Source organism: Lepisma saccharinum, chromosome 28 (assembly GCF_977018435.1).
Source record: "Lepisma saccharinum chromosome 28, izLepSacc3.1, whole genome shotgun sequence".
Taxonomy (NCBI): domain Eukaryota; kingdom Metazoa; phylum Arthropoda; class Insecta; order Zygentoma; family Lepismatidae; genus Lepisma; species Lepisma saccharinum.
In genome coordinates, this window is record NC_139256.1 from 1,466,089 (window position 1) to 1,488,625 (window position 22,537).

At 36.0% G+C, this 22,537-nt stretch overlaps 1 protein-coding gene across 3 annotated transcripts in view; it reads left to right on the forward strand.

Moving 5' to 3' along the window:
- The first annotated feature begins 985 nt into the window (after window positions 1-985).
- The window catches only part of LOC145980594 (uncharacterized), a 163,608-nt gene continuing 142,056 nt past the window's right edge, over window positions 986-22,537 (forward strand). For 2 of the 3 annotated variants that reach the window (XM_083113630.1, XM_083113632.1), the window contains exons 1-2: window positions 986-1,110; window positions 12,691-12,806. In XM_083113630.1, the coding sequence (XP_082969756.1) occupies window positions 12,701-12,806 (106 nt within the window). In that variant the 5' untranslated portion in view covers window positions 986-1,110; window positions 12,691-12,700. The remainder of the gene's footprint in view (window positions 1,111-12,690; window positions 12,807-22,537) is intronic. The other variant, XM_083113631.1, reaches the window with a different exon arrangement.

The window sequence follows — 22,537 nt, forward strand, 5'->3', positions numbered from 1 at the left end:
GCTTTGCGCACCGGAAGTGTTTATATTCCGTGCCAATCGTTCTCTGTTTATTATAGGATAATATTGGAAAAATGTAGGGATTTGCAGGATCCCGAAAATTCGGGACCGGGATCGGAAAAGAAAATGTCCTTCCCTATCCCGACTTAGATCGAAAAATTTGAGTTAACAAGACAGGATCCAGGCTATACTTTCATATTTTACAAAATATTAATTCACAGAACAAATAATTCTACAACAGCTATCAAAATTATAAAAAATATAATTTTAAGTGAGAGGTCACCAAAATAAACTTTACGAGTAAAATGTATCTTAAATTTTAAAGTCTTTATTGAACGAGACGTGTAAATGATAATATCAATGCAATTCAAACCTGAATTTCAGTACATTAACTGTATGAGATGTAAAAATAATGCGAAAACAATAGGTCTGGTGTATCGAGTAACAAATTATCCCTATTTATGCAATAAATACTAACACTGGCCTGACCTGCAGAATTTTCTGGCAACCATAGGTTCCTTGGGGGGGGGGGGGGGTATATTGCTATCATCGCTACTACTTATTTCGCTGATATATATTGACGTTATTCATATATTTGCATGGTCGATCTGTAACCAAGATGTCCTAGATTCGATTTTCAGTAGGGGCATGTATGGAAAATGATATTATTGATGGATTCTATTTTATGTTCGTGGCACCTTTTTGTTCGTTGGGATATAATGATACCATCACTTTTAATAATTTAGTTATCGCTTCTGGTGGCGCACGTGCCTCTGTGCTCCCTCCGTTGAATCCGTCAATGACCTCTGTCACTAAGGACTCGGCTACCTTTGATTGCTAAGTTGATATGAAAGGAATACGTTTATGACACAAACTTTCGGCCCATTTCCAGGTGAGTGCAGGTTTTCCACAATCAATAAGGCCGCCAAGTGCCTGCGCACACATTCTTTCGTTTCCAGTTCAATTTATTTCCCCCTGGGAAGTGCCTCGCGTGTGCTCATAATGACATGCATGTGTTCAGTGGAGGAACGGTCTATCCGTGGCCTGCAATGAGGAGTTCATTCCGCAGCCGGTCTTGACTGCTTTACTTACGGCTATTCAGCTTATACTGAGGTTAGTTCACGACCGGAAACTTTAATTCAACATGATTTTTAGAAACCACTTATCGTTAGTTAATTATACAGGGTGGTCACTAAATAAGGGGCACCTTTTGTCACTAACTTTAGTATAAATTCAGCAATTACTTTTCTTTCCTTTTTATCTTTCTGTACACGTATGCAAAATCTAACTGACATATTGGAAGAAGTGGATGTTGTTTAAGAATGGCAGCAAGTCGCTTAATAAGTATTGAGCAGCGTGTCAAATGTGTAAGTGTATTTTCCATTACCAATAACGTGTAGCTGAAGTTCAACGACGAATGCTGCAGGAATGTGGACCTCTAGCACTTAACAGTGACACTCTCTCAAGAATCAACAAGTTATTTGATGCATCCAGAAGTGTTTCAGACCTTAATAATCTGGTAAGCCACCGAACAGATAGAAGGAAAACCAATTACGTGTCCGAGATTGCATTGATTTAAATGGAGCTCAAATTGATAATTATTGTATGTGGAAAACGGATGAAATTGTCATTGTGATGTCTAAGTTACTATCTTCAGAAAATAAAAAGTTGCCAATATTATAAATATGTTCTCATTGTTAAACGTAATTGATGATCAAAAGGTACCCACTGAATTCGTGGCGACCCTGTATATTATATTATTTATTTGTTGTATTGCACATTATAGATACACTACGTAGCCAAAAGTCACCAGACTCCCAAGTGAGCGTGCCCTGGTTTGGGCTCGGACCATTAGTTTTGGTGAATGGCAACATGAACAGTGGCGTTTATGAGGACATTTTAGACAATAGCATGCTGCCCACAACGATTTGGAATGGACCCTTTTCTCTATCAGCAAGATAATGCCCCTGCCCATAAAGCAGGGTCCATTGCATCGTGGTTCGAGGACAATCAGTTGGATGTTCCTAGCTGGTCCGCTCAAAGCCCCGACTGGAACACCATACAACATATTTTGGATGAACTGGAGCGTCGGTTGCGTGCCAGAACAACTCAACCGAACACCGCCATGAACTATTCACAAGGCTACAGGAAAACGAAATCCGCGAGCAATATAATAAAATGTTTACGTATTTTAAAATAGATTACTTAAAATTTTCCACAGCACTTTGAATACATTCGAACGGGAATAACTAATCTGCTCACAAAATCTACAGCAAGATGTACTTAATTCCCACCTAACTTACTGTCTTCCAAAGCTTCCGTTGCAGGATCACATTTTTATATTTTTTTTCTCTCGATTGATACTTAAGAGTTGTTGCTATTTATGCTAAGTGTTCATTGCATGACAAATCTATTTCTTATTGTACTAATATTCTATGCAGTTTTAAAATAATGCAGCCTTAATATTTTGTCATTCATTCCTTAACGTTACAGAATTTTTATTACAAGTCTCGTAAGCAAAGGTGGATTGATTTAAATTAGGTTGATTTAAATCGCGATTTAAATCAAGATTTAAATGAGGTGATTTTTTAAAATCACTGATTTAAATCACTTTAAATAAATAATTTATAGAATAATGTACAAAAGAATTTTGTAGATATCAGGATCACTTTTGATGAAAGTAAATTAATCTTGTAATCATTTAATGGTGTTTATTAGGCTCGTAAAATGAAAAAAAACATATGAAATGTAATATGCAAACTGTAAAAACACCAATTTAATTTCATTTGAAATTCAATATTTTTTATACGTAAAAATAGCAAACATTTTGTGCAGAATAATACACAAAATACTAATCATGTTAAGTCGTACATAGTGTTATTATCATTAAACTGTAAATAAGCATGGCAGCTGAATGAAACAGACATATATGCTTTAGCCACTACATCAAATATCAATTAACTTTTAGTAGACTTCTATGAAAATATGCCAATGACTTGATTTGTTTTTACTTGTTTGCTTTAACTACAGAAGTAAATGTGGCTTCCCTTTCAGATTTGTATCAACGGCTTGTATGGAGTATACAATAATAGTGGTATCTCTTGAATACTCCGTCGTCGCCTTGTAATCAAGAGATCCCGGGTTCGATTCCCGGTGGAGGCACAAAGTTGGTTCGGATCCCACTTTAAACTGTAGGTGAAGTCCCGATTAGCCTTATTGTCCATAATAAAAACATAATTAAAACACCAAATTAATCAATTATCAATACTTAATAATATATTATAATAACGAAACGGTTATTATTCGTAAGTCATGACGTAAATGATACTGCAATACAAAAAAATCTAATTTGGTTGAATTAACAAAACACATTTGGTTGATCTATTTCCTAACTGTAAACAATAAACATAGTAACATTTACTGAAGTTGGTAATTTTGAACAATTTCTTTTGATAACTGTAAGCACATGTGCTCTATTACTAAAGAGCATTTAGTATTGGTGAATAATCATTTACTTGTCATTTGTTTAAGCAAGTATTTGGTTACCAGAAACTATTTTTGGTTATTCCAAACTTTTTCTTCTGTAAGAGTTAACAGTATTTTCGTTTGAAAATTGATTTTGAAAAAGGGGTGCTGAAGTGGGACGCAAGCACCCATTCTCAAATTTCTGGCGCCGCCCTTCGTTCCAGGAATTTTTGCTTGAATTGTCATATTCTTTCAACAACGTCTCAATTACACTATCTTTCTTTCTATATTTGTACTTTGTGCGTCTGTTTTCGGAATTTATTATCTAAGAGATATTCGACAGAAGAGATCTTTCAGTACATTCCTCCTAAATCAATAATTGTGTGAAACGTAAAGAACATTGATCATATGCTATTTAGTACCATGCCTAAAGGCGTTAGTGAAAGAGTAGTGCGATATGATATGTTTGAATAGGAGAATTCCCTTTACTAAAGCCAAATAAAGTAAAGAAATATAAATAAATCCTTTGGATATATGCTCTGCAGGAGATATACAGGGTGATTCAAACGTCTCTTGACATTTCAATCAATAAGCATTTTATGCAGTACTGCTGAAAAGTACTCTAGAAGAGAAGACAATCGAAGAACATTTCAATGCGGTGGCCCTGTAAGTCTAGGCATGTCACCCACCTCCCTTGCGTAGACCGGAACACGTGCTCCAACATAGCGGGCGTGATCTACCCTGTTGCCACAGCTATTTCCTCTACGGTATTAATCTTTACTCGGTACACCCTACTGAAATCCCAGACAAAAAAGTCTAGGGTAGTCAGATCTGAGAGCCACGGCGAATCCATCTATCGGGAAAGGTATCAGCGAAGTAATCCTGAACGATTGTGGAGAAATGGGGGTGGTGCATCATCTTGATGGGAAACAACATTCTATTTTATCCCATCCTGAACACCATTCATTAGCGATATAAGGAAAATGTCCAGAGACTTTTGAATCGCCCTGTATTTGCGTTATAAAATGGCATATTAACCATGTTGCGTGTCTTGCTTTTCCATCGAATTATGGGTCGATACAGGGACGTAGCTAGGTTGATCAGTTTGGGGGGGCGGGGGGCAAAACGTAAGTTTTTTTCCCATCAAACCATTAAAAACTAACAAACTATTAATACACCATATAGGCCTACATATATGTACAGTATGTGTGTGCTTTATATATATATATATTATATATATGCAGATCCATTTCAGGATTCTAATGTTGTTCATTTACATTCCGAGTTACAGTTTGCAGGATTTTAACACAAAATATGTTAATAAGAAATGAAATTAGGCACACCTTTATTTAATGCGAACTATTTAATTCTTCATGAGATTTGCCTTACCGTATCTTTTAAACAGATTGAATCTCAAACTTAAAATTTTAACTGAAGTTACTTATCATAGAGTCCTGTATTGTGTACAAATTTCAGATTTTTAAACAACTGCCCACCTGAGATATTTTACCCTGAAATCGGAGCTTTTTGACTAAAAGTACATGTTTATGACCCTGTAGAAAAAAAACATTATGAAAGTCTCCAGCTTCAAATAATTTCGACATACATTATTGTTACACAGGTAATTGCAAAAAAAAATTAAGTGTCGAAGAAAGAGCCTTTTTCCTAAAGAAAATATCCGAAAACGTCATTTGGAGCTATTAGGATACAGTTTTGACCTTAAAATTGATTATGAAGGAATAATATTTAGAATATTACACACAAATATAACTGTGGCGTATAGTGCGCTTAACGTAACAGATTTTGTCTCATTGTCGTAGGACTTACCAGAGTTACCGCTGATGATTACGAATGGAGAAAATGACACACGTCAATGATAGTAAAAATAAAATAACGGTGGTTCTGAACTGTCAACGTATGAGGCTCACACCACACAAAATATTCTACTTTTTTAAAAATGGTCAAGCAACCAGTGTTGTACCACTTGATATGGATTGACTTATAAATCATTAAAACATACCAATTTTAATCCAAATGTATTGTTATTATTACTATTTTATTATTATTATTAATATTATATTAATGAAGACACTTTGCTACTCGATCCACCGTATGAGTGAATATTCAACAAAGCCCTTGTTCTTTATTATTTTTCTTACATTTTGTAGATTTACTGTACTGAAATTCATAGTTGTTGTATCTTTTATTAACTTTTGCACATTCCGTTCAAAAAAAGGCTTTAAAAGTTAGGGGCAAATTTTACTCATAAAATTTATATTGTGACCTGTCACAAAGAAAACTATAAATTTTGGAATCTATGGATCTCTTTATTGTTTGGATTAAATGGTAGAATATAAAATTATAACCTGGTTTGTCTATTATAAACTAAACTTTTTTCGATCTAATGTATACTACTGCTAAGGGAATAAAATTAGTTACCACTATACACTACATTTGTAAGATTTCGGGGGGGGGTTCACCCCCTTAGCCCTTCCCCTCGGTACGTGCCTGCGCCGAGGACAGAATTCATACCCGGAACCCCTGGCATCGTACAACGCTGTGCTAACCACTCCGCCAAGGAGGTCGGCCATACATATGTGATACAGAAACATGCAGTGAGAATTTTTTATTATTGAGTAATATTTACTTTTATGAAGTAACAAAGCAAAAATGTAAATTCAACAATGATCTCGCAAAAAAATATCCTGCTTTTAAAGGATGGAAAGAACGAATATGAGGCAAAGTCTAAGGTGTCTGTCACTTTTCCCTGCTGTTGAAAGAGTGCTAGAAATGTTTGCGGCATTAAAATCATATTTCTTGTCCAGATCTAAGCTACTTAAAATTTTCATTCGGTTTCTTGGAAATACATTAATGCGAATCCTACATGTTACATTTGCATTCACTTGTGGTGAATGTCTATTCAATATCCAAGAATTGGAAAAAGGAGTAAAATTCTGTGCTTCGAATTATAGATATTCTAGTTACGATTGTGACGTCAAGTGTTAAATAATATATTAGGAGATTGCTTTCTTTTCATAAATATGTGGACATTCTTGGAAAATATCATCTGAGAAGTATCTGTGAGCAAAGTGTTGGTAAGGTTTTTTTTTGTTTCGATGCAATTATTAGTAATGGTAAATCTGTTGCCATATTGTGTTCTCTTTTCTATGACTTTGCCCTCTTTTTTCGCCATGCTCTGTCCCCTTTTTGAATGTATGTATATGGTCACCCTATGTGTCCCTACTCTGTGTGTAAGAGAGGGGGGGATGCAAATTGACAAATCACGACTCATGAAATGGCGGAATTTATGACCCAGTATTCCTAAAAAGAAGAACGTCAATAACAGGAAAATATTGCAAAATGATGAATGAGCACTAAAAAAATGTACACGTAACCCCCACCCCCATTCGAAAATAAAAAATGATTTGATTTGACTACTTATCCAGAGATCCTGGGTTCGAATCTCGGCTTGGCCATGGGTATTCTTTGTGTGTATCTCTTCATCAATTTTATCGTATCGTCTTCGCGATTAGCTGAAAGTGGCGGAAAAGCGAAGTAAAATAAACCAAATCAAGCAATCAATCAATGATTTCATTTCATTTTTGTTACTTAGCGTCGCTTTTTTGTCGCATTTGCTTAATTGCGAAGATGATACGATAAAATTAATGAAGGGACAAACACAAAGAACACCCATGCCCAGGTCGGGGTTCGAACCCGGAGCTCCTGGTGCCCTAAGGTTGGTTCATTTGGTGTTTTAAGTCCACTTTATGCACAAAAACAAAACAGGTAACAAAACGCACCTTTTTTGTAGATTCTTCAATAATATTCATTTTGCTTTTTGAGTTCTGAGATACATTTTTCTTTCCAAATTATTTCATTATTCACTGCAGAGTATAACACATAGGAACAAGAATGCGCGCTTATCACGGGTTCGAATCCTGGCCTCGATTGTTCATATGAGGTCCCTTCATCAATTTCATCATATCATCACTCATCCTCATTTTCCCGATAACCAAATGTGGCAGAAAAGCGAAGTAAAATAAACCAAACCGACATCAATATGAACGCGCGTTCTCTTGCCCAAATAAATACATCCGTATTTATGACTGTTGCAGGCCAAGAGTTTAGTATATTTGAATAAAACACTATTAAAATGAGAGTAAGAGAGAGCCTGAGCACATATTTGTAATTTAATCATTATATATTCCATATTTGAAACAAAAAAGAAAAGAAAGAAAGCATAACATTATTGGCTGCACATAACACGTTCCCATTTCATAAATAATAAAACTATATCCCATATTATACATACATATTGTACACCCAACGGCGAAAGAAACGGTACGCGAATTGTCCACCACCATTCATTCGGTCTGAATTACACAATGTGATGACAATGAATTGAAATAAAGACGTCAATAAGGAGAGAACAATGCCTCCTTCGAACGAACATAGTTTCATTCCTTAAAACAACACAGGATGTAAAATAAAAAAGTAATGAAAATAGCGGTGGACAATTTGCCTACCATTATCTTTGCCGTTGACTGTACAACGTGTAAAAGGTTGTGTAAATACAGAGAACATAAGTACTGCAGAAAATTTTACCCTGAGTTCATTTGAGGATTTACAATGGAATCAAAGGGGAACCAATCCCCTATCTGTGCTATAGGAGATAGACTGGTAACCTGAAAGCACGTGCTTTCAACCATTGCCGCGGGGGGAAGGGTCAAGGGAGGTAGAGGCAGATATCGTCCCTTTTTCTTCAGGCGGTCGTTTCTACCTGAAACTGGTGAGGCGGGGGAAGAACGAGCTAGGCCTGCTTTGCCCTCGGATAGCACCGAGGGATGAGAAGCGCGTGGAAAAAAAGTGTTGCATATGAACTGTGGCTTTAACAAACTAACTAACTAACTAACTCTCTAGCCTTCTTAAACCCGAAGGTTCATGGCTGCAGCAACACAGGCCTTCCATCTGTCCCTATCTTGAGCAAGATCTATATACTCTTTTCCATCCCTACCGATTTCCCTTAGGTCCATCTCCACGTTGTCCCTCCATCTTCGTCTTGGCCTTCCTACTGGTCTCTTACCATCAGGTTTCCCAACAAGAATCCTGTAAACTCCTCTTTCCTCTCCCATTCGTGCCACATGGCCTGCCCACCTAAGTCTTCTTGATTTAATTATTCTAATAATGTCTGGACATGAATACAAATTATGTAGTTCTAAATTATGTAACCTTCTCCACTCACCTGTCTCCTCATCCCTTTTAGGTCCAAATATTTTCCTAACGATCTTATTTTCAAATACTCTCAATTTATGTTCCTCTTTCAATGTAAGGGACCAAGTTTCACACCCATATAATACTACAGGCAAAATTACTGTTTTGTATATTTTAACTTTTAGTTTCTTAGATATTAAACGAGAAGACAAAAGTTTATGAAGAGAGAAGTAACATGCATTTCCTGAATTAAGCCTACTTTTTATTTCCTCTTTAATATAATTTTCATTTGTTAATATTACTCCTAAGTATTTGAATTTGGAAACTGTTTCAAAAGAGTTGTTATCAATAATTAGATTTTGATTATTACCTAACACTTGGTTTCGCCCTGTAAGCATATATTTAGTTTTCTCTTTGTTAACTTCCAAACCTATCTCTTTAGCAGTTTTGAATAATATTTTAGCATTATTCTTAATTGTATTCACATCATCTCCCAGTAAGTCTACATCATCTGCATATGCTAACAACTGAGTCACACCATTTAATTTTAGTCCTTCTTTAGTTTCGTTTACCTTCCTAACAGCATATTCTAAGGCAAAATTAAAGAGCAATGGAGATAATGCATCTCCTTGTTTTAACCCATCATGAATTGTAAATTTGTCAGACATATTAATACCCACACGAATTTTACTTTCTGTTTCACTGGTGCATATTTTTATCATACTAACAAGCTTCTTAGGTATTCCAAACTCTACTAATATATTATATAATTTATCTCTTTTGACCGAATCATATGCTTTTTTGAAATCAATGAATAGCTGATGGACATTTTGATTATATTCCCACTTTTTTTCAAGTGTCTGTCTGATGTGAAAAATTTGATGTGTAGTTGATCTGTTGCGTTTAAATCCACATTGATAATCACCTATAATTTCATTAGCATAGGGGGTTAGTCTTGTTAAAAGAATGTTAGATAATATTTTATATGTTGTTGAGAGTAGAGAAATTCCACGGTAATTATTGCAGTTCATTTTATCACCTTTTTTAAACACAGGAACAATTATGGATTCTTTCCACTGTTGAGGGATTTCTTCTTTATTCCATATTAAACAAATTAATTTATGAATTTGACATATTAATGAATTTCCACCATATTTAATTAACTCAGCTGGTATTAAATCAATGCCAGGTGCTTTGTTATTCTTTAGCCTTTTAATAGCATCTTTAACTTCAGTCAAATTAGGTTCTGGAACTAAAGGTTCTGCTGTGTGGCTTTAACAAGACAATAAATATTGTGATTTGAAAATAATTAGAGATGTGATATTGATTGATCTATCTCTGCTAGACTAGATACTCCTCAGTGCACGTCACTGGGCTGCTCCTGGGCAGCCAGAGACAGTTCGTTTTCTGCACGGTGGACCTGAGGGGGACTGGGTATATTAATGTAGCGCCATGTGTTAGCTGCGTTAAAAACCCTGCAGTGCTACTTTGGGGTCCTGAGGACACAGGCTGATATGTTTTTGTGACTTCCACCAGATGACTACAGACTGCCCATCTCTGTAGTTTCCTGACATCTTGTGAGGAGTTTAGAAAAGCCGTTAGTTTTGCAGGAAAGTCACTCAGGTTTACACTGTTGAGTAAGTGGGGTCCTGTAGACCGCAAAGTACTGTTTATGTAACTTTTTTGTGGAAGTGTCAAGTTATTATTTTTAGAAAATAGCTGCTTCTCGTGGACTTTCAATTGCTGAAATTCATGAAGAACTGGAGAACCTCAGACACAATAATAATTGCGATGAAGAAGACGGAGATTTTGTACCAAGTGAGCATAAAAGTGAAAGTGAAATCTCAGAGCTGTCAGAAGATAGTGATTCTGAAAGAGGGAATTGAAATGATAGCCAAGTGGGTGCTCTTTATGACACATCGCAAACTTCTTGACCTTGTGACTAAGATTCTTGGTGAACCAGTGAAAGACTCAGTGGCATCTACTGAACCACACTAGAAGTCAAGAAGAAAGCGTTGTGATTTCTGCCCTAAAAATAAGGACACAAAAGTGAACAAAGGTTATGCCATTTGGACGGGTTAAAGTTACAGTGGTGTAAGTCAGTTTCTTAAAAATAAAAAAACAGTCTGACCCACAGCACTTTGCTGATCAACACAACAGCTGTTTCCTTTATCACTAGACCTTAAACTGTCATCTGTTGAGAGTTGAATGAATCTCTGATTTACTTCACGTTTTCTGTTAACAGATCTGGTTTCTGTGTCTAAGTCTTTTTTTTTAAAAGTGACTTACACCACTGTAACTTTAACCCGTCCATTTGTAAACTACCTTTGTGCTCAAAATGTTTGTTCAAAGTGTCTTGAAAATGAACAGGATTAATTTTCTTGCAAATTTATTCACTTTTATAAACATATGTTTGAAAAAATATTCATTAAAGCAGTGGCCATATACATTATAGCAGCATTTTATATTTGGGGTCCTCAGGACCCCTAAATACCATATTAGTATTTTTTTTTTTGGATGTAGTACTGAAGGGTTAAATACTAATATGATTTTCGTAAAGTGGGTGTTGCAACCTGGATCGCCTACCTTATTATAGAGTCTGTATGCATTGCGTTTAATGAACATGCATGGTTTGACCATCGGCTGACATTGTTACTAAACACAGTACAATAGATTTCAATTTGAAGTCATTGTTGTTCACACTTCTTTTGCTAAATCTTTTATCCTCTTCGTCGCAGTCAACAAAGGTGATATAAAAATGGGTGAACGACAAAATGCCTTTTTTTTTTGTTACTATGAAAATTTCATGAAAATGTGTTTTCTTGTTGTTCAGCTTGCTTAACACTGCAGTGGTCTAGGTGATCCACTCGCATACTTTCACGTGCTTCTGCATTTTGGCAACACTCTTGACCTTGGCTCTCAATGTACTTTCCTGGAACAGTCCAGAAACTACGAGGGGCATGTAAAAAAAAGGGCTGATTGGTTATTACAGAGAATAAAATCAAGCGAGAAAATTTTTATTTTGATTCTATACAAGTGCATACTCTGTCTATTTTTCTACATAGTCACCATGACGCTCCAAGCATTTTTGCTACCGTGGAACAAGTTTATGTAGACCCTCTGCGTAGAAATCTCAGCCAGTTGAGAACTGATGTCTTGAGAACTTCACTATTATCGAAACGTTGCGAAGCAAGCCACTTTTTGAAGTGAAGGAACAGAAAGTAATCACTTGGGACAAGATCGGGACTGTATGGTAGGTGATTAACACGTTCCCATCGGAATTTTTGAATTGTCGCAACAGTACGGTCAGCTGTGTGTTGGCGGGCGTTGTCATGAATAAGCAGAATTCCAGACCGTAACATTCCTCTTCGTCGGTTTTAGTTGGCACGTCGCAGATTAGGCAGTGTTGCCAGTCCCAAGTAAAAAAATATCGGCTCTTTTTTTTTTTTTTACATGTGCCTTGTATGTTGGTTTAGCCTTTATTTGAAATATATCCATTATGGACTTTTTATAAGAGCATATTTCAGAGGAGCCCAATAATGATGCACTCGACCATTGACAGGAGTGTTTTCTGATACGCAGTATTTCTATGCATATAGGTGTGAGTTTTTAAATCTGTTATAAATATATCAAGTGTGCTTGCCCAGACCACCGAAAACCTATTTTTGAATCTTTTGCGAAAGAAAATAACGAAAGGAAAGGAGGATTCTAAGATATGTATTTTTGTTTGGTTTCCTCACATCCAAATGTGATGCACTATATTTGGAATTTCCTCCGTACTGTAATGTGTTGAGTGAAATAACTTTTGATTTTTTAAGTGACCAAGATTACTTCAAAAAGGACATTCCCGCTATAAAACCGAGAAATCTTGACCAAAAATGGATAAAAACGATAATATTCTATGGATCACAATAGAGATCCGCGTGACCACCGCAGTGTTAAAAAGAAAACAATAATATTCTTGGAAACAAAGTTTTCACAAAACTTCTAATGTACTATCTTTTTTATATATGGTAGGTTAACTACGATGGTGTTTGCCTTCAGCCCTTTTTCACAGTTTTTACAAGGATTTCGATCCAGACGAGAAGAAGTGGATACGGTAGGCCAACCACATGCCAGGGATAGGGACAAAGGCAAGTACAGCTCCAGATAGGGAGGGCTCCTGCCCGCATGGTTGCTAAAGGTCCAGGAATTTAAAATAAATTCAATTCCGTTCCAGAAGAGAAAATCAAGAAGCGGAAATGGGTTCTGAACCATAAGGAATCTTTTTATTTGTAAAGTACTCGTATTTCAATTCGGTCCAGCAACCTTTTTTCCGGACCAATTTAAGAACTGTTCACGAAACATTTTTTACTGAAACAATACGAAACTTGGACCGAATTTAAATTGTGCGAGAGAAAAAATGTTCCCGTCCTGCAGTGGAACCCAAAATAACCCATTAGAATTTATGAGTTCTTGGACCTTTAACAAATCGGTCGAAACCAGTAGTATAGGTATCGGCAATTATAGGTTAGAATTCAACTACCGATACCAGCCTATACTTTTCTGGCATTTTGGTTTTTCGGGGAATTTCATTATCCTGGAAATCATGGAAAATTGAAACTTTTTTTTTTTGCACAAATTTATGCAAAATTCAAACTTTCTTTTTAATTTGCACAAATTTTGCACGAAGAACTGTATTTTTTCATTACATAAACCAAATTCATTTGTAAATTCATAATAATTGATTGATTGATTTGCTTTATTTTACTTCGCTTTTTGAGACACTTTTGGCTAATTGCGAAGATAGGGATGAGTGTATAATGAAATTGATGAATGGACAAGTAGAGGTTGAATGAGATAAGCTCGCTCGCTATTTAATATTCGCAATTCATTTGCACGTACTTATAACTAATTTGCACGGGTTTTAATTAATTCGCACGTACTTAGAATTCATTAGCAAGTACTTAGAATACTTTACATTTATGTATTTGCATGTTTATAACTTTTTATGAATATATATTTATTTATTTTATGAAAAATATGTATATAGAAGGTAATTAGAGGTACTAAACGCTATGCATATGGTTTTATATTCATTACTGCAAAGTATGTAATGTATGAAACTATAATAATTAATGTTTATAGTATTGAAAATAAGTTTTCTATGGTTTATGAACCGCTATGAACGATGGTAATGGGTGTAGGTACAGGTCCAATTACGATTGGGGACGGTCCCGGTATTCGAACCCACGATATGTAATATTATTAATTAGTACTATGTAATAATTTCATCATGTTATGAAACACGATGGTGCAACACGCTAGACAGAATACTGTCTCAGAATTTCGACTCCGCTCTGATGCCAGACAGAGAGAAAGAATTAATATTCCGCGCAGGTAGAGGAGAAAGGAATTTGGGGGAAGAGCGGTCAAGGTCAAATGACGTCAGAACGTCAGAACAAAGGAAGAACCTGATTCACCAATCAGAGAACGCGTCGATAGATTTTCAGAACCGGTTTTTTCAAGGTTAACCAGTACGCAAGAACAGGGGAAAGCTATGCAATACTGTAGGGCAGGGGAGGTATTCAACCAGACAACAAAGGATGTCTGAGAATGTGCAGCAAGGGTCAAATCTCTGAAGCTATGCGGTTTCCGCCGCCAATTAATATTCCGCTCAGGTTTGCCTCCAAGGCACAGGACGCTTTAGCGCAGGTTTTTTTTATCTGTACTATGAAGAAGGGAGAGCTATTAGGGACGGGGCCTACAGTTTTCACCATTTGCTTTTATCACGGGCTAACGAACCTAGGACCCTTTGATTATTGATTTAGGTAGTAAATGTATGTTACTGTGTGCTATTTAACTTAATTTTGAGTTTATTTTTTTACCAAACTTTGACTTTATGTCAAACATTTTCACAGCTTATCCTTATTTTTACCAAAATAACACTATTTGTACTAATCACCAACATTTCTATTAAATTTTGGACTCACAAAGACATTTTTTCAACTTTTAACTTATTATTTTACAACTTTAAGTTAATTTTTTACCAAAATAACACTATTTGTACTATTCAAGCAACATTTTTTATTAAATTTTTGACTCACAAAGACATTTTTTTCTACGTTTAACTTATTATTTTACAACTTTATATTAATTTTTTACCAAAATAACACTATTTGTACTAATCAGGCAACATTTTTTATTAAATTTTGGACTCACAAAGACATTTTTTCAACTTTTAACTTATTATTTTACAACTTTATGTTAATTTTTACCAAAATAACACTATTTGTACTATTCAGGCAACATTTTTTATTAAATTTTGTATTTACAAAGAGATTTTTTCAACTTTTAATTCATTATTTACAAGTTTATGCCTATTTTTTACTCAAATAACACAATTCTATCTGTTCAGGAAAGACTTTTAGTTACATTTTCGACACACAAAGTGTGTGTTCTCAACTTCTATCTGTTTATTTCACAAGTTTAGGCTTATTATTACCAAAATAACACAATTCAATCTGTTCAGGAAAGACTTTTAGTTATATTTTCGACACACAGAATGTGTGATCTCAATTTCTATCTGTTTATTTCACAAGTTTAGGCTTATTATTACCAAAATAATACAATTCAATCTGTTCAAGAAAGACTTTTAGTTACATTTTCGACACACAAAGTGTGTGTTCTCAACTTCTATCTGTTTATTTCACAAGTTTAGGCTTATTATTACCAAAATAACACAATTCAATCTGTTCAGGAAAGACTTTTAGTTATATTTTCGACACACAGAGTGTGTGATCTCAATTTCTATCTGTTTATTTCACAAGTTTAGGCTTATTATTACCAAAATAACACAATTCAATCTGTTCAAGAAAGACTTTTAGTTACATTTTCGACACACAGAGTGTGTATTCTCAACTTTTATTTGTTTATTTTACAAGTTTAGCCTAATATTTACTCAAATAACACGATTTGAACGTGTTTTTATTACATTTTGGACACACGCACTCTCACACACACACACACATCCACACACGTTTGTGAGATGTAGATCCGAGGAAAATCAACTTTTCACAGGCGTTCCGAGGTACCTCTCCGATTGCAATCTGACATGTCTTAAATGATAGTTTTTGATGTGGTTTACTAGAAAAAATCTGACTTTGGCGTGTCAGGCTTATTTTAAACCCCAAAAATAGAAATTTAGAACCGAGGTATTTTACAAACCTAAAATCTGCATTCAGAGGAAAAATTTGAATTGTGTATAGAATGTGTATGGGGTTTGTTACACCTACTTTAAGAGGTAATTCTTGTGTGTATGGAATTTCGAGGTAAAATTTGAATTTTCAAATTGTTTATGGAACTTCGAGGAAAATTTCAAATTATTGTCGTTGTGTATGCACATCGAGGTGTATCGACTGTGTATCGACTTCCGAGGAATTTCCATTTGTACATATGGCAATACAAGAAACTGTGTATTAATGGCTCCAGAGGAGAGGAAGGGCGTTGAACCCCCCCCCCCTTCCCCACCCGTTTGAAGACTTCTTTATGATAAGGTATTCATGTTTTCAGGATTCCAACACAGAAACGTAAAAACTCGGGAGAATCTGGAATTTCAAGCAATTTGAATAAATTACAAATCTCGTGCAAATATCCTGGAAAATCTTCTAATTGATAAATGTAATACCATTTGAGCGCATCAGAGGCACTAGAATATGATTCTTCCTACGACTAATAAGTAATATTCATTACAATTAATAAGCATTAATAATTTCAACTGCAATAACTTACTTTACACAAGCTACTTTGAGGACATAGACTTTAGTTTCTCATTACACATTATTTAACATCGTGAACATTTGTAAAATTCTGTTTGTCAAAAACTGAAATCATATAGAGTTTTTCTATATGATTTGTTTGACATTTTATTTCTTGAACTGTAATATAGTTAGAACAGATGTTTTATTTCAATAAATTTTTCTACCTTTGTCTTTAATTAAATGCAAATATATGTCGCTTTATAATTTGTTTCTTGAGTCGTATGAGAAAGTAATAATTAGGGATGATCCGATGTAAGTTTATGCTACTATCAGTAAACCATAAAATTTACTGATTTTGATAAACAAATAAATTTACTGATATTGATAACCAATATTATAGTGATCCAATGTAAAATTGCAAACTTTCCTTGAAGAACATGAGCAGTTCATACACCTCTTAGTTATTGTGTATAACCAGGTGACCCCAATGGGTTTTGTCTTTGAAAAGGAAACAGGTATTTAGAATTTTTTCCAAAGGTACGGCACATTAAAATATTAACAAATATTTTAATTTTTCACTAAATTACTGGTCATTAATAAATGTGTATGACTGATAAAATTACCTGTAATTTTCGTGATAAACGGATATGCCTATATTGGGCCTCCCCTATGGCGCAGTGGTCCCGTTTTCGATTCCCGGTGGAGGCACATAGTGGTTCGGATTCCACTTTAAACTGTAGGTCTAGTCTCGATTAGCCTTACTGTACATAAAGTGGACTTAAAACACCAAGTCAAGCAATCAAACGGGTATACCTATATCAGCTAATACTGATAGGATACTAATTAATCTGCAACACTCTTAATGTTAGTAATGTAAGATGAGGTGAGGGTATTATGGTTGTAAGGCAAAATGTAAAGGGCTTTATAACATGAATTTACAATATTAATGAACAATGTATCGGGCATTCTGAAAAAAAAAAAAGCGTTTCTGAAAACTAGGGGAAATATCACGGAAAATGGACTTGAAATTTATGTGGGAACCTTCATACACTCCTATAACTTCATACCGAGGTACTTTTTTTGTGTTTGACAATACGAGGAATGTTCGTCATATTTGTGTATGTTCAAGCTATTTCTAATATGGTCGTGAATGCATATTGAGGTATTCATGTGTGTAGAACTTCCGAGGAGAATTTATACACTCGCATAACTTCATACAGAGGTACTTTTTGTGTTTGACAATACGAGGAATGTTTGTCATATCTGTGTATGTTCAAGCTATTACTAATATGGGCGTGAATGCATATTGAGTTATTCATGTGTGTAGAACTTCCGAGGAAAATTCATACACTCGCATAACTTCATACAGAGGTACTTTTTGTGTTTAACAATACGAGGAATGTTTGTCATATCTGTGTATGTTCAAGCTATTACTAATATGGGAGTGAATGCATATTGAGGTATTCATGTGTGTAGAACTTCCGAGGAAAATTCATACACTCGCATAACTTCATACAGAGGTACTTTTTGTCTTTAACAATACGAGGAATGTTTGTCATATCTGTGTATGTTTAAGGAATTACTACTATGGGCGTGAATGCATGGTGAGGTATTCACGTGGTGTATCAACTTCCGAGGAAAATTCATACACTCGCATAACTTCATACCTAGGAACTCTTTGCGTTTGACAATACGAGGAATGCTTGTCATATCTGTGTATGTTCAAGCTATTACTAATATGGGCTTGAATGCATATTAAGGTATTAGTGTGTGTAGACTTCTGAGGAAAATTTATACACTCGTATAACTTCATATCGAAGTACTATTTGTGTTTGACAATACGAGGAATATTTATTAGTTTAAGCGATTACTAATGTGTGCGTGAATTCATGGTGAAGGTGAACTAGTTTGATGGGAATGCTACAACAAAACTGAAATTGTCTCATTATGTGGTGAAAAGACTTAACTACTGATGTGGGATACTATAACAATTGGAGAAAATATGTTTGGTTCGGTATATTTTGCTTCACATTTCTGTCACTTTTGGCAAATTAGAAAGATGAAGATGAATAACAATATGATGAAATTGATGACCAGATGTTCATAAAGGATATCCATGCCGTGAATCCAATCCGGAATCCCTGGCGTAGTAGTACGCTGATTATTTGATCATGTAGAATCTATAGGTCTAAGAAGCAAAGACAAACTTCCAAATTTCATTACCCCCATGTGAACTGGGGATTACATTGTATACATGGGAAGAAGTGCATAATTTTCTGCACAAATACAAGTTGTCGTTTTTCTAGGTTTCCCGCAAATATATATGTAGTCACTGGCGTACACAAGGTTTTTTTCGGTAGGGGCTGGAATTTTGCAGGTATATACCACATAGCTGATTTCTAGGGGGCGCGGCATTCGCAATATATTTTGTATTTTTAGAAGTTTCCATTCTCAAAACTGGCAATCGGGACGCATTTTAATGGATGTGTGCATTTACCACATTGTTTTTACAGAGTTCTCTACTACTTTCATTTAAAAATGTTGATTTTCTAAAACTTTTGGAAGGATCTGTAGCCCCATCAGCCTCCCTCTGTGTACGCCAGTGTATGCAGTATCTCATTTAGTATAAACATCCTGCGAACTGTTTTATTAAGTGTGATACACATAGTTTATTGGAATGTACACGGATACTATTAATAATATTTTGTAAATTCTGCAGCACAATTAAAGCAAATATGCACATTTATCTATTCTTTCTTCTGACCGTCCGTCCTTACTGAAACAATATTTAACCAACAACAGCGCTTTTTCACCATTTGGCAGCCCGATATTGGTTCTTCTACCTGTGAAGAAGATGGTGAGTCACACGCCTCCTGTTTCTCCGAAGGCAACGTCACTCTGATGGACAGACCAAGTTTTCCTTCTGATCAACCTTTGATGTTAGCCCTACGCAGAAGTTGGGGAGTGCCAGAAGTATGTATCAGAACAATCAATCTTCTTGAGAGCGGCTTTATTTTACACCAACCGTTTGTAAATCTCCACGAAAACCTTACCCCACACATCTGACGCGAGATTTGCCATTTGATTTTGTGGTTTGTGTCTTCTCCCAAGTTCATATTGAAACTGCATGTACGCTTCTTGGGCATGCTTATGCACTCTCTACAAATAACGGAACACACGCAAAACAATACAACTTTTTTTTTTAGCATGAAATGTCTCAACTTTATACTTGGTTTTCAAGCTAACCCCTAGACTTTTCTAAAAGGGTACAAATAGTGTTCTAAAATAATATCGAAGGGACGACCGGGACACGCCTCTCAAACGGGACTGTCTCGGTCAAAACGGGACGTACGGTCACACTATATAAATGACAACATAACTAAGGACCTAATGAGTGAACTGTTAGAAGGCACTCCAATATCAACATTTCCAGTTCTAGTATTTGCCTCGACTGTATGTAATCACTGGCTTAGGCCGAGGGGGGATGTTTGAAGAGGCTACAGTCCACTCCGAAATTTTAAGAAAATCAACATTTTCAAATAAAGGCAGTGAAGAACTGGAGAATGGGGGACCAGAGTGAGTGTTAAATGTGCTGACGTGTCCATAATTTAAATAAACCAATCAAGTAAGTTCCGGCCTGCATGAGTCTACCTTTGTAAGTGTAACTCATAATTCATCTTCGTCGTCGCCAATAGTGGCTGAAAAGCGATGTAAATATTAAAGAATGCAAACTTAAATTCTAGCTCTACGCTGTTGCAATTCTGACCACCTCTCTTACATAAATCAATTTTGTATTCTTTTTCTCCATGTCGATGCTTCTCAACACCGATATCTGGTTAGTAAAGGTAGAATGAGAATGAGAGAACGAGAGGCCGTCTTTCCAGATGTTCCCAGCTTTGGCTGCAAATCATCGCTTCTCCCATCTGGCTAGAACTCGAGAAAGACCAAACTGTCAAAATTCAAATTTGGAGGCAGTACGGGAGATACAACTTTCATTATTGTAATGGTTGTTTCTACATATTTTATTTTTTGAGGACACATTCGAGGGTGGTCAGGCACCATTGGCGCCCCCCCGTGCGCAAGACTATGCCCTCACATATCAATTTTCATTTGCTTCATGTGTAGAAGAAAGTATTGACGGTAACCAAAATTAGCAATGTTGTTTGAAAGTTTGTTAATATCGGGTGTGTTGTAGAAGAAAAGAAAGCATTATTTACACTGTTACTCTTCCTTGTACTCGTATTGTGTTTCGTTTGTTAACTGGGACCTCCCCGTTGGTGTAGTGGTAACGTCGTTGCCTTCTAATCAAGGGGTCGCGGGTTCGATAGCCGATGAAGGCAAAGGAATATAGTGTTTCGGGTTTAAAATGTAGGTCTAGTCCCGATTAGCCATACTGTGCATAAAGTGTACTTAAAAGACAAATTCAATCAATGAATCGTTTGTTTACTGAACGGTGCTATTCGAATATGAGCAAAGCGCTTTCGTTACTTACGAAAAATGCTTCTACTTTAACAGAATTATAATCGAAACGTTTTATATCTTTCAGCTATGATTGCTTGGAAAAGTTAAAGGACGTTAGGATTGTAAAATCTCGTGGGCTCATTATCTTAGCACCAAAAATTCTGGGTAAAACAGTAAACATGCCATTTTGGTGGCAGAAGTACTCACTGCATCTACGCACAGTATCGGCAGTTTTTAAAAAAAACAATGGCATCTATTTGCGTTGGTAATACATCAAAAGGTGAAGAAAAGCAAATGCTGTTATTCACTTTGTTGATGTCTGGTTAAGTGTTTTCCTATCTCGTTGTTGTTAACTTTATCGAAAGAGATTTTTTTTTACTCTGCAAAAGATAAATCGTAATTTTGTTACGCCTTGCATGTATCCTGCAGCTAAATATTGACAGCAGTAAAAACGCAACAAAACCAGTGTAACAAAGGGCTTTGGCCACGTGTGTAGAAATGAACGTTCCTTTCAACAAAACTCGCACGACTCGACCGCTATCTTTTACTGGCGCCTAAGCGTCTGGACTCTGGAGTTGTTTCGCCCAGACATGTGTACTGGATCTACGAGTTCTTTGAGAGCTCGAGTTTCGGGTTCACTTCCAAGTGAACAAGAGTAATGTATACACCCAAGCATCAGTGGCGTTGGGAACGCAAGTTCGCTGCACAATTAACGTGAACTGCAAAGAAAGATGGGGAAATAGTCTGACTGTTGTCCACTATCGCAAGTCACGTAGTGGTAACGGTATCACATGTAACGATGCGGCGGTCCGGCGTTCGAGCCTCAGTGGTTCAGTTTCCACTGGATGATATTCATTGCGCGAAATCACACCCACCGTCATGGCCACGATTTCGGCAAACGTTTCGGGGTGTTTTTTTAACACACTTGATAGGCATTGCGCCTACAGTATTTGTGGCAGTGACTGAAGGTACGCACATAACGATTACATTCTAAATGCAGTTCTTCTTCATTTTGTTTTAGTCTCGTAAAAATTACCAGACTATCTATCAGACTATCTAAAAAGATGTGCTTCGATCACGGCCAATTTGAAGATGATGTGATCAGCACTACGTTCCTGCCGCCTTTACACCCCAGAGTTTTACTTCTAGTTACCCAACATTTATTTGAGGCTGGATGAGCTCCAGTCGCTTTACGCGGGGACAACGGCGGAAACATTTCGACCTTAGATCATCCAAGAGACTCCCGTGTGGCAGCCAGGCGCCCTACTGACTAGATTACATTATATTGTGTATAACCATTATTTATTTGGAATCAGCCCCTCCCCCCGCGCCCTTAATTAAAATGATATATTGTTAGCACTAGCTTACCCGGGGGGGGGGGATTCCAGGCCAACCACGTCTTGTTTGTCAAATTCTCAAATGTGGATATTTGTATTTAAAAAATGAAAATAAATTAAAATACGTTGCAATGGTCCCTACCAATATTTCTGAATTACCTTTGCTCATACAATGATGAAGGTAACTTACATAGGAGGAAAATTCACGCTGTGGGCCTATCAGTATGTTCCGCCATGAAACTTGTGGCTGTAACAGTGTACAATTGGTTAGTAATTATGGTAATTAATGTAGTTATTATAATTACTTGAGAGCAGCACATACGAAAA